Source organism: Bufo bufo, chromosome 6, assembly GCF_905171765.1.
Source record: "Bufo bufo chromosome 6, aBufBuf1.1, whole genome shotgun sequence".
In the NCBI taxonomy this organism is placed as follows: domain Eukaryota; kingdom Metazoa; phylum Chordata; class Amphibia; order Anura; family Bufonidae; genus Bufo; species Bufo bufo.
Genome location: NC_053394.1, coordinates 263639509 through 263661675, shown reverse-complemented (window position 1 = coordinate 263661675; position 22167 = coordinate 263639509). Strand labels below are relative to the sequence as shown.

General features: G+C 42.0%; 1 protein-coding gene across 17 annotated transcripts in view; it reads left to right on the top strand.

The window, feature by feature from the left end:
- The window catches only part of CAMK2G (calcium/calmodulin dependent protein kinase II gamma), a 275469-nt gene that overhangs the window by 145653 nt on the left and 107649 nt on the right, over positions 1–22167 (top strand). For all 17 annotated transcript variants that reach the window (XM_040437117.1, XM_040437118.1, XM_040437119.1 and 14 more), the window contains exon 4: positions 20752–20806. In XM_040437117.1, coding sequence (XP_040293051.1) covers positions 20752–20806 — 55 coding nt within the window. The remainder of the gene's footprint in view (positions 1–20751; positions 20807–22167) is intronic.

Here is a 22167-nt window from a genome sequence, read left to right as displayed (position 1 = left end):
CTAATGAATTCTGAATGGAGAGCGATCCGTTCAGGATGTATTAGTTCAGTCCCTCTTAAGTTTTTTTGGACGGAGAAAATACCGCAGCATGCTGCAGTTTTCTCTCTGGCCAAAAATACTGAACACTTGCCGGAATGCCGGCATTAATTTACATTGAAGTGTATTAGTGCCGGATCCGGCATTAAGTGTTCCGGCAAAACGGATACGGCTTTTCGGTCTGCGCTTGCGATGACCTTTAAAAATGCCCAAAAAATTTATACCGGATCCGTTTTTTCCAGATGACACCGGAGAGACCGATCCGGTATTTCAATGCATTTGTCAGATGGATCCGCATACGGATATGCCATCATTTTGCGTCCGGATTGCCGGTGACGGAATTGCCTGCTGGAATCCTCTGCCACAAGTGTGAAAGTACCGTTACCAAGGACTTCTCACGCAATTCTGAATTTTGTCTTTGAAAGTGGGTTTTACATGAGAACGATAAGGACACGCCCAGTTATTTGCATCAGTGCAGTGTTTTCTTATACATGTGTATATGAGCATGAGCCATGACACATTAAAAAATACCTGTCACTTAAATCTCGTAATATTCATAATTTGTCGGAATTTGGCCACTGTAGTTAATACTGGCGCTTGTCCAGTAGTACCGCAAAATTATTTTCACTTCCCCAACCCTGTTTTTCACATATAATGACGAGATTAAGATAAAGATAAAACGCATTGAAGAGACTTCAGGTGGTTGTTTGCTCAAATCACACACGCAGTTTATAGGCAGGAATGGATCCAACAGGGAGGAAAAGCCATTCCTTTAGGCCTCATTCACACGAACGTGTGCGCTCCGTGGCCGTATTGCGGACCGCATTTGCGGATCCGCAATACACGGATGCAGTTCCGTGTGCATTCCGCATAACGGATGCGGACCCATTCACTTAATTGGGTCCGCAAATCCGGAGATGCGGAATGGAACGGAACCCTACGGAAGCACTACGGAGTGCATCTGTGGGGTTTCGTCCCGTACTTGCGTTACGCAAAAAGATAGAACATGTCCTATCTTTTTGCGGAACGGGTGGATCGTGGACCCATTAAAGTGAATGGGTCCGCGATCCGCTGCGGCTTCTCAACGGTTGGTGCAATTTGCGGGCCGCAGCACAGCCGTGGGGCGCACACGTCCGTGTGCAAGAGGCCTTATTCTGTCCTTCCTTTCCGAACCACTCGTGTTTGGCTTCAAACGCCTCTTTAACCCCTTCAAGACTGGACCATTTTTCCTCATTTGTTACGTACATGTGGATTCAAAAGCAGTAAAAATTATCTTCGTAATCATTGTTGCATCTTTTTTGGTTTTTATTTTAGTATTTTTAGTTTTTATCCTTAAAAATAAAAAAATAAAAGGTGAAAAAATCAATTCTTTAAATACTACGAAGTGCAACTAATATACTTTTTTTATGTCCCTTTCCAGCCTTTTTTTTTATATAGGGATATATATTTTACATTTGCCGGGGTTAGAAGCTGTGCTGTGAGCCAGTAGTGGCATTCATTTAAAAAATAAAAAAATTCTTTGGATTTATTGTATGTATTTATAAAAGACCTTTGGGTGTCATTTTTGTTACATTACTATTTGAACTGCAGCTGGGGCTGACCTATCAGTCCCGGTTATGGGGGAAATGCAGCCTCTGGAGACTGATTGCAGAACTGGTCTGGGTCCAGACAGCACATCTTTATATACAGTGATCAGAAGGTGGGGCGGGCTAAGAAAATGTCTCCCTTCTTTATGGGGAGCCTGTCTTCATTGCGTCGATGAGCGAGTAATGAGCTTTTGATTGCTGGACCCTACAATATTTTCTGTCCCACTGTCCCTAGGATCATTCTGTTGCCAAAGATGAGTTTGAGGGTATTGGGTATTTTTACGTAGTTAAATTAATGGTTTTTAATTTCAAGTTCTTAATTAAAACGTAGGTCTCATTGGGTCCTTGAGCAGCTGTTAAAATATTCCAAAGGAACCTGTGAACAGCTGGGCTGAGATAGACTGGTCCCTGCAGGAGAAGGTCTGCAAAGCTCTACCTTGGCATTTTTAGGAGGTAGTTAGCTCTGTCAAAAACTTGAAGGAGGACACAGTCAAGATTTTGTAATGTACAATAAAACATGTACTTTAATGTATAAAAAATTATAATTTTTTTGACTAGCAAAATACCAGGTATATAACCCCTTAAGGACTCAGCCCTATTTCACCTTAAGGACTTGGCCATTTTTTGCAAATCTGACCAGTGTCACTTTAAGTGCTCATAACTTTAAAACGCATTGACTTATCCAGGCCGTTCTGAGATTGTTTTTTCGTCACATATTGTACTTCATGACACTGCTAAAATTGGGTCAAAAAAGTTAATTTTTTTTGCATAAAAAAATACCATATTTACCAAAAATTTAGAAAAATTAGCAAATTTCAAACTTTCAGTTTCTCTACTTCAGTAATACATAGTAATACCCCCAAAAATTGTGATTACTTTACATTCCCCATATGTCTACTTCATGTTTGTAGCATTTTGGGATTGATATTTTATTTTTTGGGGATGTTATAAGGCTTAGAAGTTTAGAAGCAAATCTTGAAATTTTTCAGAAATTTACAAAAACCCAATTTTTAGGGACCACTACAGGTCTGAAGTCACTTTGCGAGGCTTACATAATAGAAACCGCCCAAAAATGACCCCATTCTATAAACTACACCCCTCAAGGTATTCAAAACTGATTTTACAAACTTCGTTAACACTTTAGGTGTTGCACAAGAGTTATTGGCAAATGGGGATGAAATTTGCGAATTTCTTTTTTTTGCCTAATTTTCCATTTTAACCCATTTTTTCCACTAACAAAGCAAGGGTTAACAGCCAAACAAGACTGTATCTTTATTGCCCTGACTCTGCCGTTTACAGAAACACCCCATATGTGACCGTAAACTACTGTACGGGCACACAGCGGGGCGCAGAGTGAAAGGTGCGCCGTATGGTTTTTGGAAGCCAGATTTTGCTGGACTGTTTTTTTGACACCATGTCCCATTTGAAGCCCCCCTGATGCACCCCTAGAGTAGAAACTCCATAAAAGTGACCCCATCTAAGAAACTACACCCCTCAAGGTATTCAAAACAGATTTTACAAACTTTGTTAACCCTTTAGGTGTTGCACAAGATTTAATGGAAAATAGAGATACAATTTCAAAATTTCACTTTTTTGGCAGATTTTCCATTTTAATATTTTTTTTCCAGTTACAAAGCAAGGGTTAACAGCCAAACAAAACTCATTATTTATGGCCCTGATTCTGTAGTTTACAGAAACACCCCATATGTGGTCGTAAACCGCTGTACGGGCACACAGTAGGGCGCAGAGTGAAAGGTGCGCCGTATGGTTTTTGGAAGCCAGATTTTGCTGGACTGGTTTTTTGACACCATGTCCCATTTGAAGCCCCCCTGATGCACCCCTAGAGTAGAAACTCCATAAAAGTGACCCCATCTAAGAAACTACACCCCTCAAGGTATTCAAAACAGATTTTACAAACTTTGTTAACCCTTTAGGTGTTGCACAAGATTTAATGGAAAATAGAGATACAATTTCAAAATTTCACTTTTTTGGCAGATTTTCCATTTTAATATTTTTTTTCCAGTTACAAAGCAAGGGTTAACAGCCAAACAAAACTCATTATTTATGGCCCTGATTCTGTAGTTTACAGAAACACCCCATATGTGGTCGTAAACCGCTGTACGGGCACACGGCAGGGTGCAGAAGGAAAGGAATGCCATACGGTTTTTGGAAGGCAGATTTTGCTGGACTGTTTTTTTTGACACCATGTCCCATTTGAAGCCCCCCTGATGCACCCCTAGAGTAGAAACTCCAAAAAAGTGACCCCATTTTAGAAACTACGGGATAGGGTGGCAGTTTTGTTGGTACTAGTTTAGGGTACATATGATTTTTGGTTGCTCTATATTACACTTTTTTGTGCGGCAAGGTAACAAGAAATAGATTTTTTGGCACTTTTTTTTTTTTGTTATTTACAACATTCATCTGACAGGTTAGATCATGTGGTAATTTTATAGAGCAGGTTGTCACGGACGCGGCGATACCTAATATGTATACAATTTTTTTTATTTATGTAAGTTTTACACAATGATTTCATTTTTAAAACAAAAAAAATGTTTTAGTGTCTCCATAGTCTAAGAGCCATAGTTTTTTCAGTTTTTGGGCGATTATCTTAAGTAGGGTCTCATTTTTTGCGGGATGAGATGACGGTTTGAGTGGCACTATTTTGGGGTGCATATGACTTTTTGATCACTTGCTATTACACTTTTTGTGAAGTAAGATGACAAAAAATAGCTTTTTTTACACCGTTTTTATTTTTATTTTTTTACGGTGGTCACCTGAGGGGTTAGGTCATGTGATATTTTTATAGAGCCGGTCGATACGGACGCGGCAATACCTAATATGTATACTTTTTATTTATTTATTTAAGTTTTACACAATGATTTCATTTTTGAAACCAAAAGAATCATGTTTTAGTGTTTCCATAGTCTAAGAGCCATAGTTTTTTCAGTTTTTGGGCGATTATCTTGGGTAGGGTATGATTTTTGCGGGATGAGATGACGGTTTGATTGGTACTATTTTGGCGTACATGCGACTTTTTTGATCACTTTTATTACCTTTTTTGGGAAGTAAGGTGGGCAAAATTTCAATTTCCTAATAGTTTTTATTTTTTTATTTTTATGGCGTTCACCGTGCGGGGAAAGTAACATGACCGTTTTATAGATCAGGTCGTTACGGACGCGGCGATACCAAACATGTGTAGGGAATTTTATTTTTTTCATTTTTAATCAGTGATAAATGTGTTTTTGGATTTTTACTTTTTTTTCACTTTTTTTCACTTTTTTTTTGACCCAGACCCACTTGGTTCTTGAAGATCCAGTGGGTCTGATGTCTGTATAATACAGTACAGAACAATATATATTGTACAGTACTGTATTTTACTTACACTTTGTCTGAACAGATCTCTGCCTTTAGCACAGATCTGTTCAGCACCATGGACAGCAGGATGCCTGAGAGGCGTCCTGTTGCCATGGGAACCTTCCCCGTCTGCTCAGAACTTCGCAGACGGGGAAGGGTAAGGAGGGGATCTCTCGGGGGGCTGTCTGGGGGCTCTCTCCCTCTCCATCGGGGGGCTGCAAAGGCACAGCAGCCCCCCGATGGGAGAGGGAGGGAGCTCCCTCTTACTGTTAACTTTTTCCATACAGCGGTCTGTACGGACCGCTGTATGGAAAGGGTTAAACGGCTGACATCGCATCATCGATGTCAGCCGTATATACCAGGGTGCCAGCAATGTGCTGGCACCCTGGTATACCCACTAGAGACCAACGATTATACAAAGGGAGGCGGGCGGGGGATCGCGATCCCGCCTGCCGCACCGCCCGCCTCCCGCACCGCCCCCACCGCCCACAACTCCCCCCCTGCACCACCCGCCGGCAAAAAATCATGCAGGGGTGCAGGGGGGGGTGTAAAATATATATTTTAGGGACACTAAAGCTTCTGATCCCCGCGGTCAGGGCCCGCGGGGATCAGAAACTGCACAAAGCGCAGCAAACCGCAGGTCTGAATTGACCTGCGGTTTTCTGCGATCGCCGATGCGGGGGGGTCAAATGACCCCCCCCTGCATTGTTACGGGATGCCGGCTGAATGATTTCAGCCGAAATCCCGTTCCGATTAACCCCTCGGGCGCCGGAATACAGATTTCAAGTTATGACGTACCGGTACGTCATGGGTCCTTAAGGACTCGGGATCCATGCCGTACCGATACGTCCTAAGTCCTTAAGGGGATAAACAATCCCCAACATTATGTGTTCGGGTTGTAATGTGACCTCCACATCTTAATCGGATTTTTTGTTGCTAAAAACGTGCTACATTCTGATTTAACTCGGCGCTGGTTTTCCGGTGTTAGATTCACAAATATCTTGACTGAAACAAATGGCAGTATTCATGCTGATAATATTTCATCTTTAGCACAGTATCTATTGTTTCCAGTGTGGATCTTTTATATTGGGCATAAAAGGCATCAAACAGGCCTGTCGAATGTGGTGCTGATTTATGTGCATCTGTTCTGAAGGTCAGTTATGTGTCCTAAAGATGCTAAAGGTTTTTCCATGTTTGACATTTAAAGGGGTTGTCTCATGAAAAATATTCTACAATTTTCAAACCAGCACTTGGATCTTTATTCTTTTGTAATTAAAAATGTAACTTAGCCACTGAGTTATTTAATAAAATGTATCTGTATTGCTCCACCTGCTGTTTGTTCTTTTTGTTATTTCTTTGTCCATCTCGCTGAGAAGGCCGCACATGCTCAGTTTCATCCTTCAACTGCCTCCTGAGCTGTGATAGGGAGAACATGGACACGCCCCCTTATCTGAAGCAGAAAAGACACTCCCCTTGAGCTGTCAACTTCATATAAATCTAGTGTCTAGGAGCCGTGTGAGGTTCAGGGCTGGTTCTAGCTTTGTTTGAAAGAGATTGTCATGTACTGCATGATGTCATGAGCCATGGGATAACCCCTTTAAGAACTAGTCATGGGATATGTCATTAAAGTCTGGTAGGTAGTGTCACCTGTGAGGCTCCCATTTATTAGGAGAAAGGATCCATGTGCAGACTGAATGATAAGATGGAATTGCACGTGTGGATGTCTCCATTCAAGTCCGGTAATAAGTGAGGGGTTGACCACTTTCTGGTTACTGTTGACCAATGTCTTTGTAAGATGCTTATATGCCACTTACTAATATAGTCTTTGTTGAAATTCTGCACCATTTTCTAGATTTGATAAGGCATGTCCCCTTGTTTGCCAAGCCTTTTATGCTGTCCACACAGAGGTCTTGTCCACAAAATGGCTGCTGATAGAGGGTCATGAGACCAAGCAAATCACCTCCATGTGACATCTCCTCTGTTCTAATACACTGCACCTGCTATCTGCACTCACAGTGGTGGGCTTTTTGTGTTTGAATGCAGGAGGACAAGACCTCTATGTGGACAGCACAAAAGACTTGGCAAACAAGGGGACAAATATAGAAAATGGTGCAGAATTTTCACAAAGACTATATTAGTAAGTGCAGGGCCGGATTAAGAGCATCATGGGCCTGGTGCTGAGGATTTTGCTGGGCATTTTTATGGAACTGCACTCAGTGTCTTAATTACATATATATTTTATCGATACCATTAAAGTATTTTGTTCCTGCAACTACCCCTCATTTGGCATCTATCTTGGCAACATGGAGGGGGACCACGGGAGGGGGACCCTGAGGGTGGGGGCATCCTCAGGGCACTGTAGTGTCAGGAAAACCGCTTTGTTTTCCTGACACTATAGTGATCATTTAACATGACTATGAAGATTACTGTTTTCTAGCGGCTGTGGACTGTGGACAACAGCAGCTAGAAACAGTAATTTTCATAGTGCTGTTATGATTTATGGACACAGCACTCAGCATGCTTAGCCAGCCTTCTATCTGGCTGTGCTTCTTGAGAGTCACAGTCCACAGGCTCAGAGACAGCCAGATAGAAGGCTGGCTAAGCATGCTGAGAGCTGTGTCCATAAATCATAACAGCACTATGATTGCCCTCCCTTCCAACTGGATGAGTTTATCTGATACCTGCTTCAGAAGCTCCTGCTGTCTCGCGGGCTGGTGTGGCTGAGCGCTGTGGGCCGTGTGCTGGTCGAAACTGCTGAGCAGGTTGTACACAGCGCAGCGTGCAGGAGGGATAACCGCGGGCGCACTGAGGTCATATCCAGCGGGCCGGCATTACAGGAACCGCACCAGCTGCTCTGACGTCCTGCCGCCGGATATCCTGTGACGTATATCCGGCGGCAGGACGTCAGAGCAGCTGGTGCTGTTCCTGTAATGCCGCGGCCCGCCAGATATGACCTCAGTGCGCCCGCGGTTATCCCTCCTGAAGGCTGCGCTGTGTACAATAGTGATGGGAAGTTCGGATCTTTCAGATGAATCGGTTCATTTGAATCAGCTCATTCAAATGAACCGATTCATGAATCGGATCTTCGGTTCACTTGCTGAGTCACTGACTGCTGAGCTGACTCGCAAGTGAACCGAAGACTCTAGGTGCCGGTGCGCATGCGCAGATGCTATCCATTCGATTCACTTGCTGCTGCTGACTCAGTCGGCTCTTCAGCTCTCTAATGAGTGAGTCAGGATCAGGAAGAGTGATTGATTATAGTGAAGGGAGGCTGAGGCTGACGCAGGACAGGAGTCAGGAGCTGTCACTGTGGTGTGCATTGTTGTCTGTTGTGCATTGTTCCCCACAGTGACAACAGTCTGACACTGACAGTAGTACAACGAACCAAGTGAAGTGAAATGTGAATGCTGCACAGGGAAAACTATGTGCTGAATTGATAACAGTATTACAGTAACACAGTCACTGGCTGATAATAAAATAGTCCCCACTTAACGGAATCCATAAAGGAGATGTGAACCCACCCTTAGTTATATAGCTACTGAACGAGATGCCTTTAACATATATATCTCCTGAGAAGCCAATTTGATCCTAAAGGGTTAATTCAACCTGTAATCTAAACTCTGTGTCATCTGTCACTTCTCTTATCTCTCTGCTCCTGTCCCTTAATCTTATCACTGCTGCAACAAAATCACTGGGCCCCATAGCAGGAATCTAAATTGGGCCCCCATTCCCCTTTTATAGCCCCTCCCTTTGTTCCATGAACTATTCTTGCTGCTGCGTTTTATAATTTATGCCATCAGGGCCGGATTGAGATTACAAAACAGCCCTGGCACACAAAAGAGGTATAATAGATGCAGTGTGTACAGGTATATAGTATATTCCCTAGAATTCTGATATGTGAGGTACAGGGTATAATATATGCAGTGTGTACAGTATATACAATAGTGTAATATGTGAGGTACGAGGTATAATAGATGCAGTGTGTACAGGTATATAGTAAATACAGCAGTGTATTGACACCTCGTACCTCACATATAAGTACACTGCTGTATATACTATATATCTGTACACACTGCATCTATTATACCTCGTACCTCACATATCAGTACACTGCTGTATATACTATATATCTGTACACTGCATCTATTATACCTCGTACCTCACATATCAGTACACTGCTGTATATACTATATACCTGTACACACTGCATCTATTATACCTTGTATCTCACATATCAGTGCACTGCGGTATATACTATATATCTGTACATATTGCATGTATAATACTGTGTAATATGTGTGTATGTGTGTATATATATATATATATATATATATATATATATTACACACAGAGCAGTGTATTGATGTGACACATAGAAGGTATAATACTGTAGATGCAGTGTTTACAGAAATATGTGGTCAGTTATGCATTATGGTCACTGTGTGTGTGTGAGGTACATGAGGTAGTGGTCACTGTAACTGTCTGAAGTATTATACATGAGTGAGCAATGAGTAAAATAGGGCATGGGGGGAGGGGGGGAGGGGGGGGGAAATGACAAGAAGTGGAGGACCTCCTCTTACCACTCCATTCCAGTCTGTATGGATCAATGCAGAGCTGCTTGTGAACTTCTAATACTTGCTGTTAGGGGTTGAAGGACCTGTGATGATGTCATCACAGGTCCTGGCAGATATACCTTTGAAACCTAGGAACTACACCATTTTTGAAGAAGTGAGACCCTAATGGCCATGACTTTACAGCTTTTTTGTTCAGGTGAATGCAAGCAGATTTGTTAAATGTAGTGATTTAGAAATTTGTTAGTTACACCGTTCTCTATTAAATTGTGTGAAAGTACGGTGACTCTTTATACTGTTTTTATCTGAACTTTTTCTTGTAAAATCCAGAAGAGGTAGCGCTCTGACAGTATTTTGCTGGGTGGTACCCAACTGGATGAGACTGCTAAGTGATCTTGTGACATGCATGGTAAAGCCAGCCAAGATGATCAGGTTGTTAGAAAATCTTGTGGGTTTCAGAGATTAGAAACAGAGATGCAAGCCAAGATTATACTCTGTTCTATTTCTGTAGGTTTCAGCCTCGAATGTCTTAGCTTTTTTTTCTTCCTTGAATATTTGTCATTTTTACGTGACTTTTATTTATTGTTTAATGGCTTTTGAGTCTTCCGCTGTAAGGCAAGATAAGCTCCTATCCTCTCCTAATTAGAGCAGGGCTGGATACTGGAGTAAATCAATTAATCTCTACGTCAGAGCTCTAATCTCTAGTCCTTGTGGCTTGGATGTATATCACCCAGCAGTTCTCCTTCATCCAGAAAGATGTGTAAATCCCTGACTCAATGAAACAGATGGATGAGTAAAGCAAAGAAAATATTTCAGATCACGAGATGTTGCACAATAATATTGGGGGGTCGATGTGACAGGAACAAAGCTACAATGCTCACTTGTATGAAGAACAAAATTAGAAATACAAAAACATCGAGCTCCTTGCTGTAACAACAAGAGACTGAATGACATGTTTTTCCATGGATTTCATGCTAGATTCTATGGGGAAGATTTATCGAAACCTTTCCAGTCTTGATATCCCCTGCGCTGCTGGAGGATGCACTTAATTTATGGCGAGAGTCCATGCGCCTAAGGCCTAGTTCACGCGAACATATGGCTTTTATAGTTTTTTGCAGTCCGTTTTTCACGGCTCCGTTGTTCCGTTTTTGAGTTCCGTTGTGTTTCTGTTCCGTTTTTCCGTATAGCATATACAGTATAAAGTAATTACATAGAAAAAATTGGGCTGGGCATAACATTTTCAATAGATGGTTCAGCAACACATTCCGTTTTTTTGGCGGAACCATTGAAATTAATGGTTCCGTATACGGAACACAAAAAAACGGCCCGTATACCCGCAAAAAAAAACGTTTGTGTGAACTAGGCCTAAGGCGTGTGTGACCTGTGCTGCGGCCCACAAATAGCGGGCCGCAATGCACGATCGCCGGCCGTAGGTCAGTCGCATCGGATCGCGGACCCATTCACTTTAATGGGTCCGCGTTCCGCTAAAAGATAGGACATGTTCTATCTTTTTGCGGAACGGAAGTACGGGACGTAACCCCACGGAGGGGTCCCGTAACCCCCGAGGGGTCCCGTCCCGTGCGGCCGTTCCGCGATTCCGGATTTGTGGACCCATTGAAGTGAATGGGTCTGCATCCGTGATGCGGAATGCACACGGAATTGTGGCCGTGTATTGCGGCCCGCGATTTGCGGGTAAACTTAGCCTAAGGGTACTTTCACACTTGCGTTAGAGGATTCCGGCAGGCAGTTCCGTTGCCGGAACTGCCTGCCGGATCCGGAAATCCGTATGCAAACTGATAGCATTTTTTTTCCAGGTGCGGATCCCTCTGACAAATGCATTGAAATACCGGATCCGTCTCTCCGGTGTCATCCAGAAAAAAACATTTCAATAGATCTGGCATTCCGGCAAGTGTTCCGGAATTTTGGCCAGAGAAAATACCGCAGCATTCTGCGGTATTTTCTCCGGCCAAATACCGTAAGCGGGACTGAACTGAAGACATCCTGATGCATCCTGAACGGAATGCTTTACATTCAGAATGCATTAGGATAAAACTGAACCGTTTTTTTTCTGGTATTGGGGCTCCTGTGATGGAACTCAATACCAGAAAACTTTACCGCTAGTGTGAAAGTACCCTAAACTGAAATCATCAGTCTTTATGCCGGAAAAATGTTTTTTCTGACTTTATTATTTATGTGGCAGGTATTATGAGTGATTGATAGCATTCACTGTGTAAGGGCTCATGCACACCAACGTATTGTCTTTCCATGTCCATTCCGTTTTTTATGCGGAACCATTCATTTCAATGGGTCTGCAAAAAAATAACCGAAGTTACTCTGTGTGCATTCAGTTTCCGTATGTCCATATTTCCGTTCTGCAAAAAAATAGAACATGTCCTATTATTGTCCGCATTACGGACATGGATAGGACTGTTCTATTAGGGGCCAGCTGTTCCGTTCTGCAAAATGCGGAATGCACACGGACGTCATCCGTATTTTTTTGCAGATCCGTTTTCTGTGGACCGCAAAATACATACGGTCATGTGCATGAGCCCTAAGTGTGTATACAGGGATAGCTGTAAGTCACTGTACACAGGGATGGTCTTAAAGGATTTTAATACTGATAACCTATCCTCAGGATAGGTCATCAGTATCTGATTGTTGGGTGTCCGACACCTGCAGCCCGTCGATAAGCTGTGAGCACCTCTGCCTTCTTTCAGCTCATTGTATCGCGCTCAGCCCTATTCACTTGATAAATGCGGCGGCACTACTGTGAGCAAGGATGCCTTCTCAAACAGCTGATTGGCGGGGATCCCATCTGTCAGACCCCCACCGATCAGATTCTGAGGACAGGTAATCAGTTATAATGTCTCGGAAAACCCCTATAAGTTCAGAAAGAGCAGAGGTTTGAATGTATAAAATACAAGTATTACTGAATCTTTTGCCAAAAATCTATACATCAGTCTGCCCAATTCCTGCTGCCCCATAACATGCTCCCGGCAGATAGTACTCATTATGTGGTCTCTGGTTCTCTTTAAAGGTGCTTGAGACATTTGGAGAAAGTATTTTATATACAATATTATAGTATGCATTTACCTGGCATGTCTCTGAACTACATCGACAAGCCATTGATTTCACTGTGATGCTTCCTTTCCCCTGTGGTGATGCTGCAGGCAAATTGAACTCTTCTTGGCAGGTTTCCCACCAGATCACAGCTGATTGCTGGGGGACAGCCTGCGATCGGCTTACTTTCAGAGGATCCTTGTTAATAATAAGGGATTGTTCACGTAGCCCCTTTATCTGCCTAAGGGGGCTGCACATCACAGTGAGCATGGCTCATTTATACAGCCATTTATATGTAGTCTATGGGCATTATGGGGCCTAACTAAATCATACAGTATTTTATGCTTCTTAACACTTAACATTTTTCCAGCTGATCATTAATTTTTATTGAAGAACTATATTTTTCAAATAAATAAGTAATTAGTGCACAAGAATAAGAAAAGGTCATAGGAGTGGGTGACCTGGCGATACTTTGAGGACTCCCAGAAGGGCACATGTCCAGTGGTGGCAATGGGACAACAGGAGCATTAAAGGGTTTTGCGCCATCACTAAATAGAAGTTTGCATGAAAGACTAGTTACTTTTGCAATTTACTTTCTGTTACAACAATGCACCAGTTGTTTAATCTGTACAGTTATGTGCATGTCCACCTACTGAAGTGGTCGCACATGGTCAGTTCCATCCTTCCAGCTATATCTACTATTAGAAGCTGTAACAGTCACAGGGAGAGAGCTGCAGTAGAAATCTAGTAGAGAACATGGAGCAATGAATGGGGAGATCTCTGGATCCATGTGAGGTACACGGCTGGTTCTAGCTTTGTTAGAGATTGTCATGTCCTATATGATGTCTGATTTAATCATTCATGGGATAACCCCTTTAATTGTGGAAAAACATTACAATAATATAAAATGCAGGTTATAAAACATTGTACTAATGTGTGGTACATACAATACAGTAGGACAAATGCCACATACAGGAAAAATTACCGAAGAGGAAAGAACTGTAGTCACACAGCTATAAAGGGGGAAAAGGGAAAGGGTGGCAGCTTAAGGCTCCATTCACACGTCCGCAAAATGTGTCCGCATCCGTTCCGCAATTTTGCGGAACGGGTGCGGACCCATTCATTCTCTATGGGGATGGAATGGATGCGGACAGCATACAGTGTGCTGTCTGCAGCCGCAATTGCGGAGCGCGGCCCCGATTTTGGGTCCGCAGCTCCGCAAAAAGATAGAGCATGTCCTATTCTTGTCCGCAGCTTGCGGACAAGAATAGGCATTTCTATGGGGGTGACGGGCTGGTGTGTTGCGGACCCGCAATTTGCGGGTCCGCAACACACCACGGACGTGTGAATGTAGCCTAAAGGGAACATTTCAATGTGAAAATGCAGTGTAATATGCCACCAGCATGGTGTAGAGCCGATGTTGGAATAGACTCAGTATAAAGGGACATTCACACGTCCAAGTCTTTTGTGGTTAGCAAATTGCGGATCCGCAAAACACGGACACCAGCCATGTGTGTTCCGCATTTTGCGGACCGCACATGGTCAGCACTGTGATAGAAGTGCCTATTCTTGTCTGCAGCTGCGGGCAAGAATTGGACATGCTCTATCTTTTTTGCGGCGCCGCGGAACGGAACTACCGATGCGGACAGCACACGATGTGATGTCCGTATCTTTTGTGGCCCTATTGAAATGAATGGGTCCGCACCTGTTCCGCATCCATTCATATAGATGTGTGAATGGACCCTAACTTGTATTTCATTCATTTAACTTCCTGATCATTCTGGGCTTTGAAGTCAAGGGGTGGTCCTATCAGTGATTGACAGCCTTCCCTCTATGACTGTGTACACAGAGGTATCTGTCAATCACTGATAGGACCGCCTCCTTGACTTCAAAGCACAAAATGATCAGGAAGTTATATGAATGAAATTCATATTATGCTGAAATTTTCCCCATAAAACTGTATATCATTCTCAGGAGCATCTTTTGCTCTATGACTTGCTACCTGTAGCTCAGACATTATGTTCAGTGTGACAGGTTCCCTTTAAGAACGCCAGAGATTCCATGTGGAGAGTAGCTCTTCACCAGTGGATTACGAAACATGGCATCCATGGAACATACATCCCTAGGGAGGGAGTTGTCCATCTGGATGTGATGTGTGTAGTAATCGCATAGCATCCGGACTGAATCCTGACCCATTCATTTCAATTGATCTGTGTAATTGAACATAATTCTCAACGAAGTGCACTGAAATTTGATACTTTTTGGTGCCATTAATTTGGCACTCAGAAGATTATAAATGTCCTCCATGTTTTAGATGCCACCAGCATCTATTGTTTTGAGTAATGGTCTTATTCTTCATTCTGTGAGCTACAGTACATCATTATTAGAGAACATTTTTCATGGCATGCTTTATGAAGTGAATCAACCTTAAGGTTGTCTGATGTACACGGTAGTCATTCCGCAGCCTGGAGGGGTGGAAGAGGAAGAAGGTCTCAGACAGGAGCTTGGTTATATTAGTCTGCTTATTAGCTTTCACAGGGTCATGCAAAGTTCTTAGGCTTTTCGGTCTATCCTGTGAGTGTTCCTCTTTAAGTCATGGTTGTGTAATATGATTACAGTACAATAGTTAGAACATGGGACTGATTGTGGAGTACGTTACATATTACTTTACGTATACAACAGATTTTTAGTGAATGTGTTGGGTATTACACAGTTATATCTGACAAGTCTTTTCTAATGCTGGGACCTAAAAGTCTGAGTAGCTGCTGTCCAGTCCCCTGTTGGTAATAGGTAACATTACAGGAACATACATTGAGGTTGAATGTGTGACTACATCATGGCAGGTAAAGGTCCTTTTAGGAACCTAAGATTTAAAGTTATTGACCTAACTATTACTTAATGAGATTGACCAGAGGCAGTTCCCTGTTTAGGGTCCTTCTCTCTTGGCCAGAGTGGAAAGCGGTTATACGGATCTCCGCATATAGCTGTATATACGGATCTCTATACAGTATTAATCCAAAGTTTTGAACAAAGCGACCTCGGATGTAGCATCTGAAGCTCGCTTCACTCATCACTAGACAATAAAACACCTACCTCGAAGTATTCGTTGCAGCGAGCTGTTTTTATTTGCTACCTTTGTGAGCTTTTTTGTCTTCACTTTTCTTCCGGCCCTCTCCATGCAGTATTGGGCGAATGAGGGCAGCAGCATGGTCTCCCTTTCTGGTGTGGAGGAACTTCGCCCTTCACATGATCCGGTAATGTGTATTCACCCACAGGAATTAATACAGTGACCTAGAAGGTTTCACACCAGGGAGCGCCCTCTCTTTTTTTTGTTCATCAGTCCCATGACTGCTACAATATGGGAACAATGAACGGCATTGAACCAGATGGACATTTTAAAGAATTATTTTTATTTATTTTTTTTCATTTTACACCGCGTCCTTTAAAATTTTACAGCCTCTTGGAAAACCCCTTTAACTGGGACGTAGAACTTACGCTGCTATTAGTACCCATTGGTATAATATATTTCACAGTCTCTTTCCTTATCTGGGATCTGTTATTTCGCAGTACTAATAAAGAAGTTCACAATAATATCAAGTAGGACTATTCTATTCTTGCATTGCTTTTTATAGCTGAAGGTTAGCGTGTTTATAGAGCAGACTGTGAAGGTAATGGTCAGGAATGTAAACTGAACGGAGATTACAAGTGCATCAGAAGCGTAGGTGCCGGGAATTCAGGCTGTTTTCTGTAGTCCGCGCATCCAGAGATAATTCCCTAGAATTCCATTAGTCACAGGTAACTTTGGGACAGCTTCATTTACCACGAAGGCAAGGACTGCGGCCCTACAACCCCCACTTGTTAATTCACACAACCTCATTGGGGATTAGCATTGGATAATTCCTGGATCTTGTTCATCTCCCTGTGGATGGAAGATACATGGCCAATGAGAAATCATGTTGGAGAAAGCAAGCGTAGATGATTTAATGACCCATGCTCGTGGCAATTGAAGGGCTGCACTGGATTTCACCGTAGAATGATTTTGGATCATACAGCGGTCTAGCAATTGGAGAGAGGCTCGTTGCTACGACAACAGCCATTAGTTCAAAAAGTATTGACTGTTGTTATGGCAACAGAGGTCCCATTGTCGCTGGCCCTAAGCAGATTGAGATGACGATTTAACAAACTACAAAGCAGTCTCTATTTTCAATCATGGCATTTATTTGCTTTATATTGGTCAAGTAATTTATTTCAGATGACAAACTCATTTAGTTTCTGGATTAGGAAATGAACCTTTGGCTTTTTCCTTTTCATCAAATCCGCTTGAATCTCTCCATAAAGAAAACCGAAAATTGTCCTTTACATTATGCGACGGCGCTAAAATCCAATCTTCTTTTACTGAACAGTATTGCCATAAACTTAACATAAATTTCCAGTATGTATAGTGATGGAAAATTAGATGAATATGATATAATATACTTGCCCTAAATGAAAAATAATGGGTCAGGGGTTCTTTGTTTTGTTCACTTTGCTTTTAAAGCTCCAACATATTTGAATTTTCCACACACTGCAGCATATTTCAAAATGCCAGAGGAACCCACATAAACAAGCAGACAGCATAGAAACTACAGAACTCCATCCTTGCCCAAGACCTTCACCGGTGTTCTATGCAATTTTCAGAACCTTGTAAAACGCATTGAGAAAAAGCTATGAAGCATCAATTTTGAACAAAACTTTTAACAACTGGTTGGAAGCAACTGCAGTAAACATGTTATAGCTCTAGCATTTTGTTTTATTTTAGGTGAATATTTTTGAGTGGTTTATTCTTCACCTGGTAAGGATGAGTTGTGCTAAATTGTAGGTGAGTTCCACTTAGATCCACCATAGAAGTCCAGTAGGTAGGAAGCACTAAAGCACATAACAGTAATGTTTTGCAAGGAGCCCTTCCTCAAGCTGTATGTTTGAAGAAGGGCCATCATACCGAAATGTTGCTGTTATGTGCTTTTGTGCTCCACAGTAAAGCATTGAATAATGTATTTGGCGGTGCCTTAGGGCCTTCTTGCAAATTAGATTCCAGGCTTTCTAGTAACTTCCACCAATATGGACAGCAGTGGGCATGTCAATGCTCGAAACCTCTTCAACCAGTCATCAGATGTCAGATCCTAGGATACATGTGCCTCCTGGATGCAGCTCATGCCTCTTATACAGTTATCACCAAGCTGATACTATTGCAGTAAAAGGAGTGTTAGATCAAGTATGTGGTGTTAGGTAATTATCTCTTTTTAACAACGTATTAACTACTCTGGTTGTTGATTACACCTTTTGGGTGACACCCATCAATAATGGATGGCATGCTAAATAGCTACTAAGCGCTAGAAAACCTTAATACTCTTCTCACTGGGGAGTTGTTACAAGTAATAGCCTCATAACTCCATGGTCTTATAAGAGATAATTGCTTTCCATTCTGTAGGTAGGTGCCATTCACACTTTCCTTTTATAAAATACTAGAATTGGAAAAAGTTGAATGTGCAAATCCTTTTTTTTGCTTCACATTACAGATACCCATGGTACGTAGAACATAGGTACGATGTTGGCTATGGTGATAGTCTACTTGCTAGTATTTTATTAATGGTATATGTAATATGCTGGTTTAAAAAAAGTCTTAATTTTGTTCATATAAAGGGGTTTCCTTAGGATACACCATCAATGTATTATTGGTAGAGTCCTTAACCCCAGGACTAGAACAGTACGGTCCTACTTTATTCGTGTGACTGTCCCCCAGTCATTTTGGTTATCCCAGCGGAGTATACAAGAAGTTGAAGACTACAGCTTAGGAGGGTATATTGCAAACTGTCTACAGGCTCCTGTGATGTTAGTCCGGTATTTATCACGAGTACTGTAGAGGCTCATTTAACTGCCACATATTTAAAAGGATTTGCCTATAAACAGAATAGGCTGTTAATATCTGATCACTGGGGGTTTGACACCACGCGCCCCTACCTACCTATCAGCTGTTTCAGAGTAGCTCCAGGCCAGAAATTGGCACCAGAACTTTTCAGCCTTGTTAAGTGTGCAGTAGTATTGTAATTGTAGCCCTGCTCCCTATCACTTTGGGAGCAGTTTGCCTATAAATAGCTCCTTCCGATGGAACTGTGTATTTCTGGTGCCATAACGACTCTGAAACGGATAATCAGCGGGGTATCGGGGACCCCTGCTAATCAGATTCTTGGCTTATCGTGATGATAGGCCATCGATATGAAAACCCTATCTGAAGTTAAGAATTCATTCCAACTTCCATCTTCCTATATCTGTTAGAGCCTAATTTCTAGATAAAATCTTATTTAAAAAGACCCATAATAAAACACATCAGGTACCCTCTAAAAAGGGGTGTATGAAATGGCGCTTGAAGCGCAAACATTTTTTATATATATATATATATATAGTACTGCCCATGGCTTTAAATTTAGAAGAATTTGGATCGCGGCACAGCCAGGGAGAAGGAGACGCCCATTGAGAAACCCTGGCGTCTCCTCCTCCCTGTACCGATGCTCAGTATTAACATACTGAGTGGGAAAACTGCAAGTGGGCACAGCGGGACGTAGGAGCGATATTTGAAAAAAAAAAAGAAAACAGGCAGGGTGGCAGCATCAGCAGGTCCTTTTTAAGATAGCACATCCTGGTCTTGGTTTACTTTGGAGAAAGAAGTATCTGCTGCCCCCTAGTCTTTTTACAAGTGGTAATTGTATTGTTGGTACCAACATAGGATGGGCAGCATATCAATTCTACACCATCTGGTGATTATGGTCATGGCTTTCATTTCACTGCTGTGGAGAAAAGATGTCCATCTGTCCATATCTCTCTGGTTCTTGAAAATGAATGATGACCTGTAACATGGAGCACTAGACATCCGCCTTATACAATTGTTTTGATAGGATTTATAGAAAGTGGTTTTATTGGATGGAATTTCAATACACCATGGAGTATCATGATTACTTGCAACACACTGTCTGAAAGGATCCTTGATTGTCCTTAGCTTAGTCTCCCTGGAGACATCCTCTCAAAGCTCTGGCGTTTCCTTCCCCCTCCCTTAGCTGCTTCCGTCACCCTGTCCTCTCCCTGTTTTTACTCTTTCTACCTTATTCTCGTTTCTTTGTCTTTCATCTTCATTTCTTTCTTGTGTGTTAGTTTCTTTCTCTTCTGTTTTTCTCTACTCTTCTGGATTAAAATGAAAACATTTGGGTGGATCCGGTGATGGGTCACATAGTTCTTGCCTGTTGGTCAACCCCGGATCTAGTTGCCATTAATTCTGTTACGTACTCTTTTACGTGTCTTTGTACTTTGCCTTGTGATTCTGCCCTTGTTTAAAAATTAAGGGGCACATTTATCAAAACTGGTGTAAAGGAAAACTGGATTAGTTGCCGGTAGCAACCAATCAGATCTCATCATTCATTTTTTAGAGCTCCTTTGGAAGATGATAGGTGGAATATGGGCAACTAAGCCAGTTTTCATTTGCACCAGTTTTGATAAATCTCCCCTCAAAAAACAAAAACAAAACATGGATATCATATAATAACTAAGAAAAACTTTGAAAGAGAGAAAAAAATAAAAAAAGAATGTATGGTCAATGTGTGACAATTCTGATCAAAGTAGAAACCTTTACCATGTAGCAGTAAATCCTTTCTAACTGGAATTGCTTTTAGGGGGCCATATTTTCGGTCCACATCCGATCCACATTTTTGCAGACCCTTTAATTTTAACTGGGCCGCAAAAGAGGTGTCCATATATCCGTTCTGCGGCTTTAAAAAGAAATAAATAAATAGAACACATTGTATTCTTGTCCGTTTTGTGGACAAGAATAGACATTTCTAACAAAGGGCGGGGCATTCTGATCTGCAAAATAATAAAAGCACGCAGCCGGTATCCGTGTTGTGCGGATCGCAAAACCGATTCGGTCGTGTGAATGCCCTCTTAATGTTATCGCATATCTGCAAGTTGTTGTTTTTGGCAGTTGAGACAGTTCTTTTACAGACCTCTGATAATGTAAGTTTTCCGTACGTTAGGATGTTACTGCAGTTACTATGTTATAAATTGTGTTTGCTGTGTTTGATTGCTTGAGATTCTTATTGAGATCTTCTATTTCTCTGCAGTGCGTCTCCATGACAGTATTTCAGAAGAAGGTTTTCACTATCTTGTTTTTGACCTGTAAGTATATACTTAAAGGAAGCTTCTCCTGTCTCCTTTAGTAATCTTCAGCTACGTGGCTTGTGTAACAAGCAGACTGGTGACATCTGCACATATTAATTGCTTTTTCGCCAGTTTTTTTTTTCCTCTTGCAACTTTACAAGTAGAGATGTTTGTTGCCGTCTGTTTTGCTTGCTACAATATGGACAATAAATTATCCATGTAGAGAATGTCAACTATTCATCTACAAAGAAAAAACCCAACCAGGAACCTGTATCATAGCTTTTTGGAAGATTTGTATTTTTTGAAATATAAAAAATGTCAAACATATTGCTTCATTACTCTTCATGCTTAAGGCCTCATGCGCACCACCGTAGTTTGGGTCCACATCAGATAATTTTTTTGCAGATCAGATGCGAACCCATTCATTCTATTCAACCCATTTTTGCCACGATCCAGCAAAAAAAAAAAAAAAAAAAAAAAGAAGAAATAGAACATGTCCTATTCTTGTCCGTGTTGCGGATAAGGATAGGACATTTCTATAGAAATGAGAAAGAAAAGGGTGGCATGCACACCACAAAATGGACACGGTCGTTTGCATGAGGTGTATAGAGGACCTGTCACTGCTCCTGACATGTCTGTTTTACTAAATAATTGTATTCCGCATGAAAAGACAATTCTAGAACATCTATTTTTCTCACTCCGTGCTTTGCTATTCTTCTATAATTCCTATTAGAATTGAACAGAATATTTGACATCTGGGTGTTACCAGTGAGGTATGTGTTCCTGCTCTGTCTGACACTGATAAGTGCTGGCTATGGCAGACTGCAGAGAAAGGGGATAGTAACACCCAGTGGATGATAGATCCATAAACTCCTAATAGGAATAGTAGAGGAACAGCATAGCAGACAGTTATAAGAAAAGATGTCCGAGAATTGATATCTCATAGATAATGCAATGAGTTACTAAAACAAACATGTCAGGATAGCTGACAGGTCCTCTTTAAAGGGAACCTGTCACCGGTATTTTGGGTATAGAGCTGAGGACATGGGTTGCTAGATGGCCACTAGCACATCCGCAATATCCAGTCCCCATAGCTCTGTGTGCTTTTATTGTGTAAAAAAAAAAACGATTTGATACATATGCAAATTAACCTGAGATGAGTCCAGCGTGAAGGAGCCCAGCACCGCCCCACATCCTTAGCATCTCCTCCTTGCTCCCCGACGTCAGAAAGCTAGAGTGCCGTAATCTCGCAATGTGCGAGCTAGCGCATGCGCAGTGTCGTCATAGTGTTCCTTCCCTGTGCTGGCATCAGCCTGAGTGAAGGTACTGCGCATTGCGAGATTACGGCGCTCTAGCTTTGTGACATCGGGGAGCAAGGA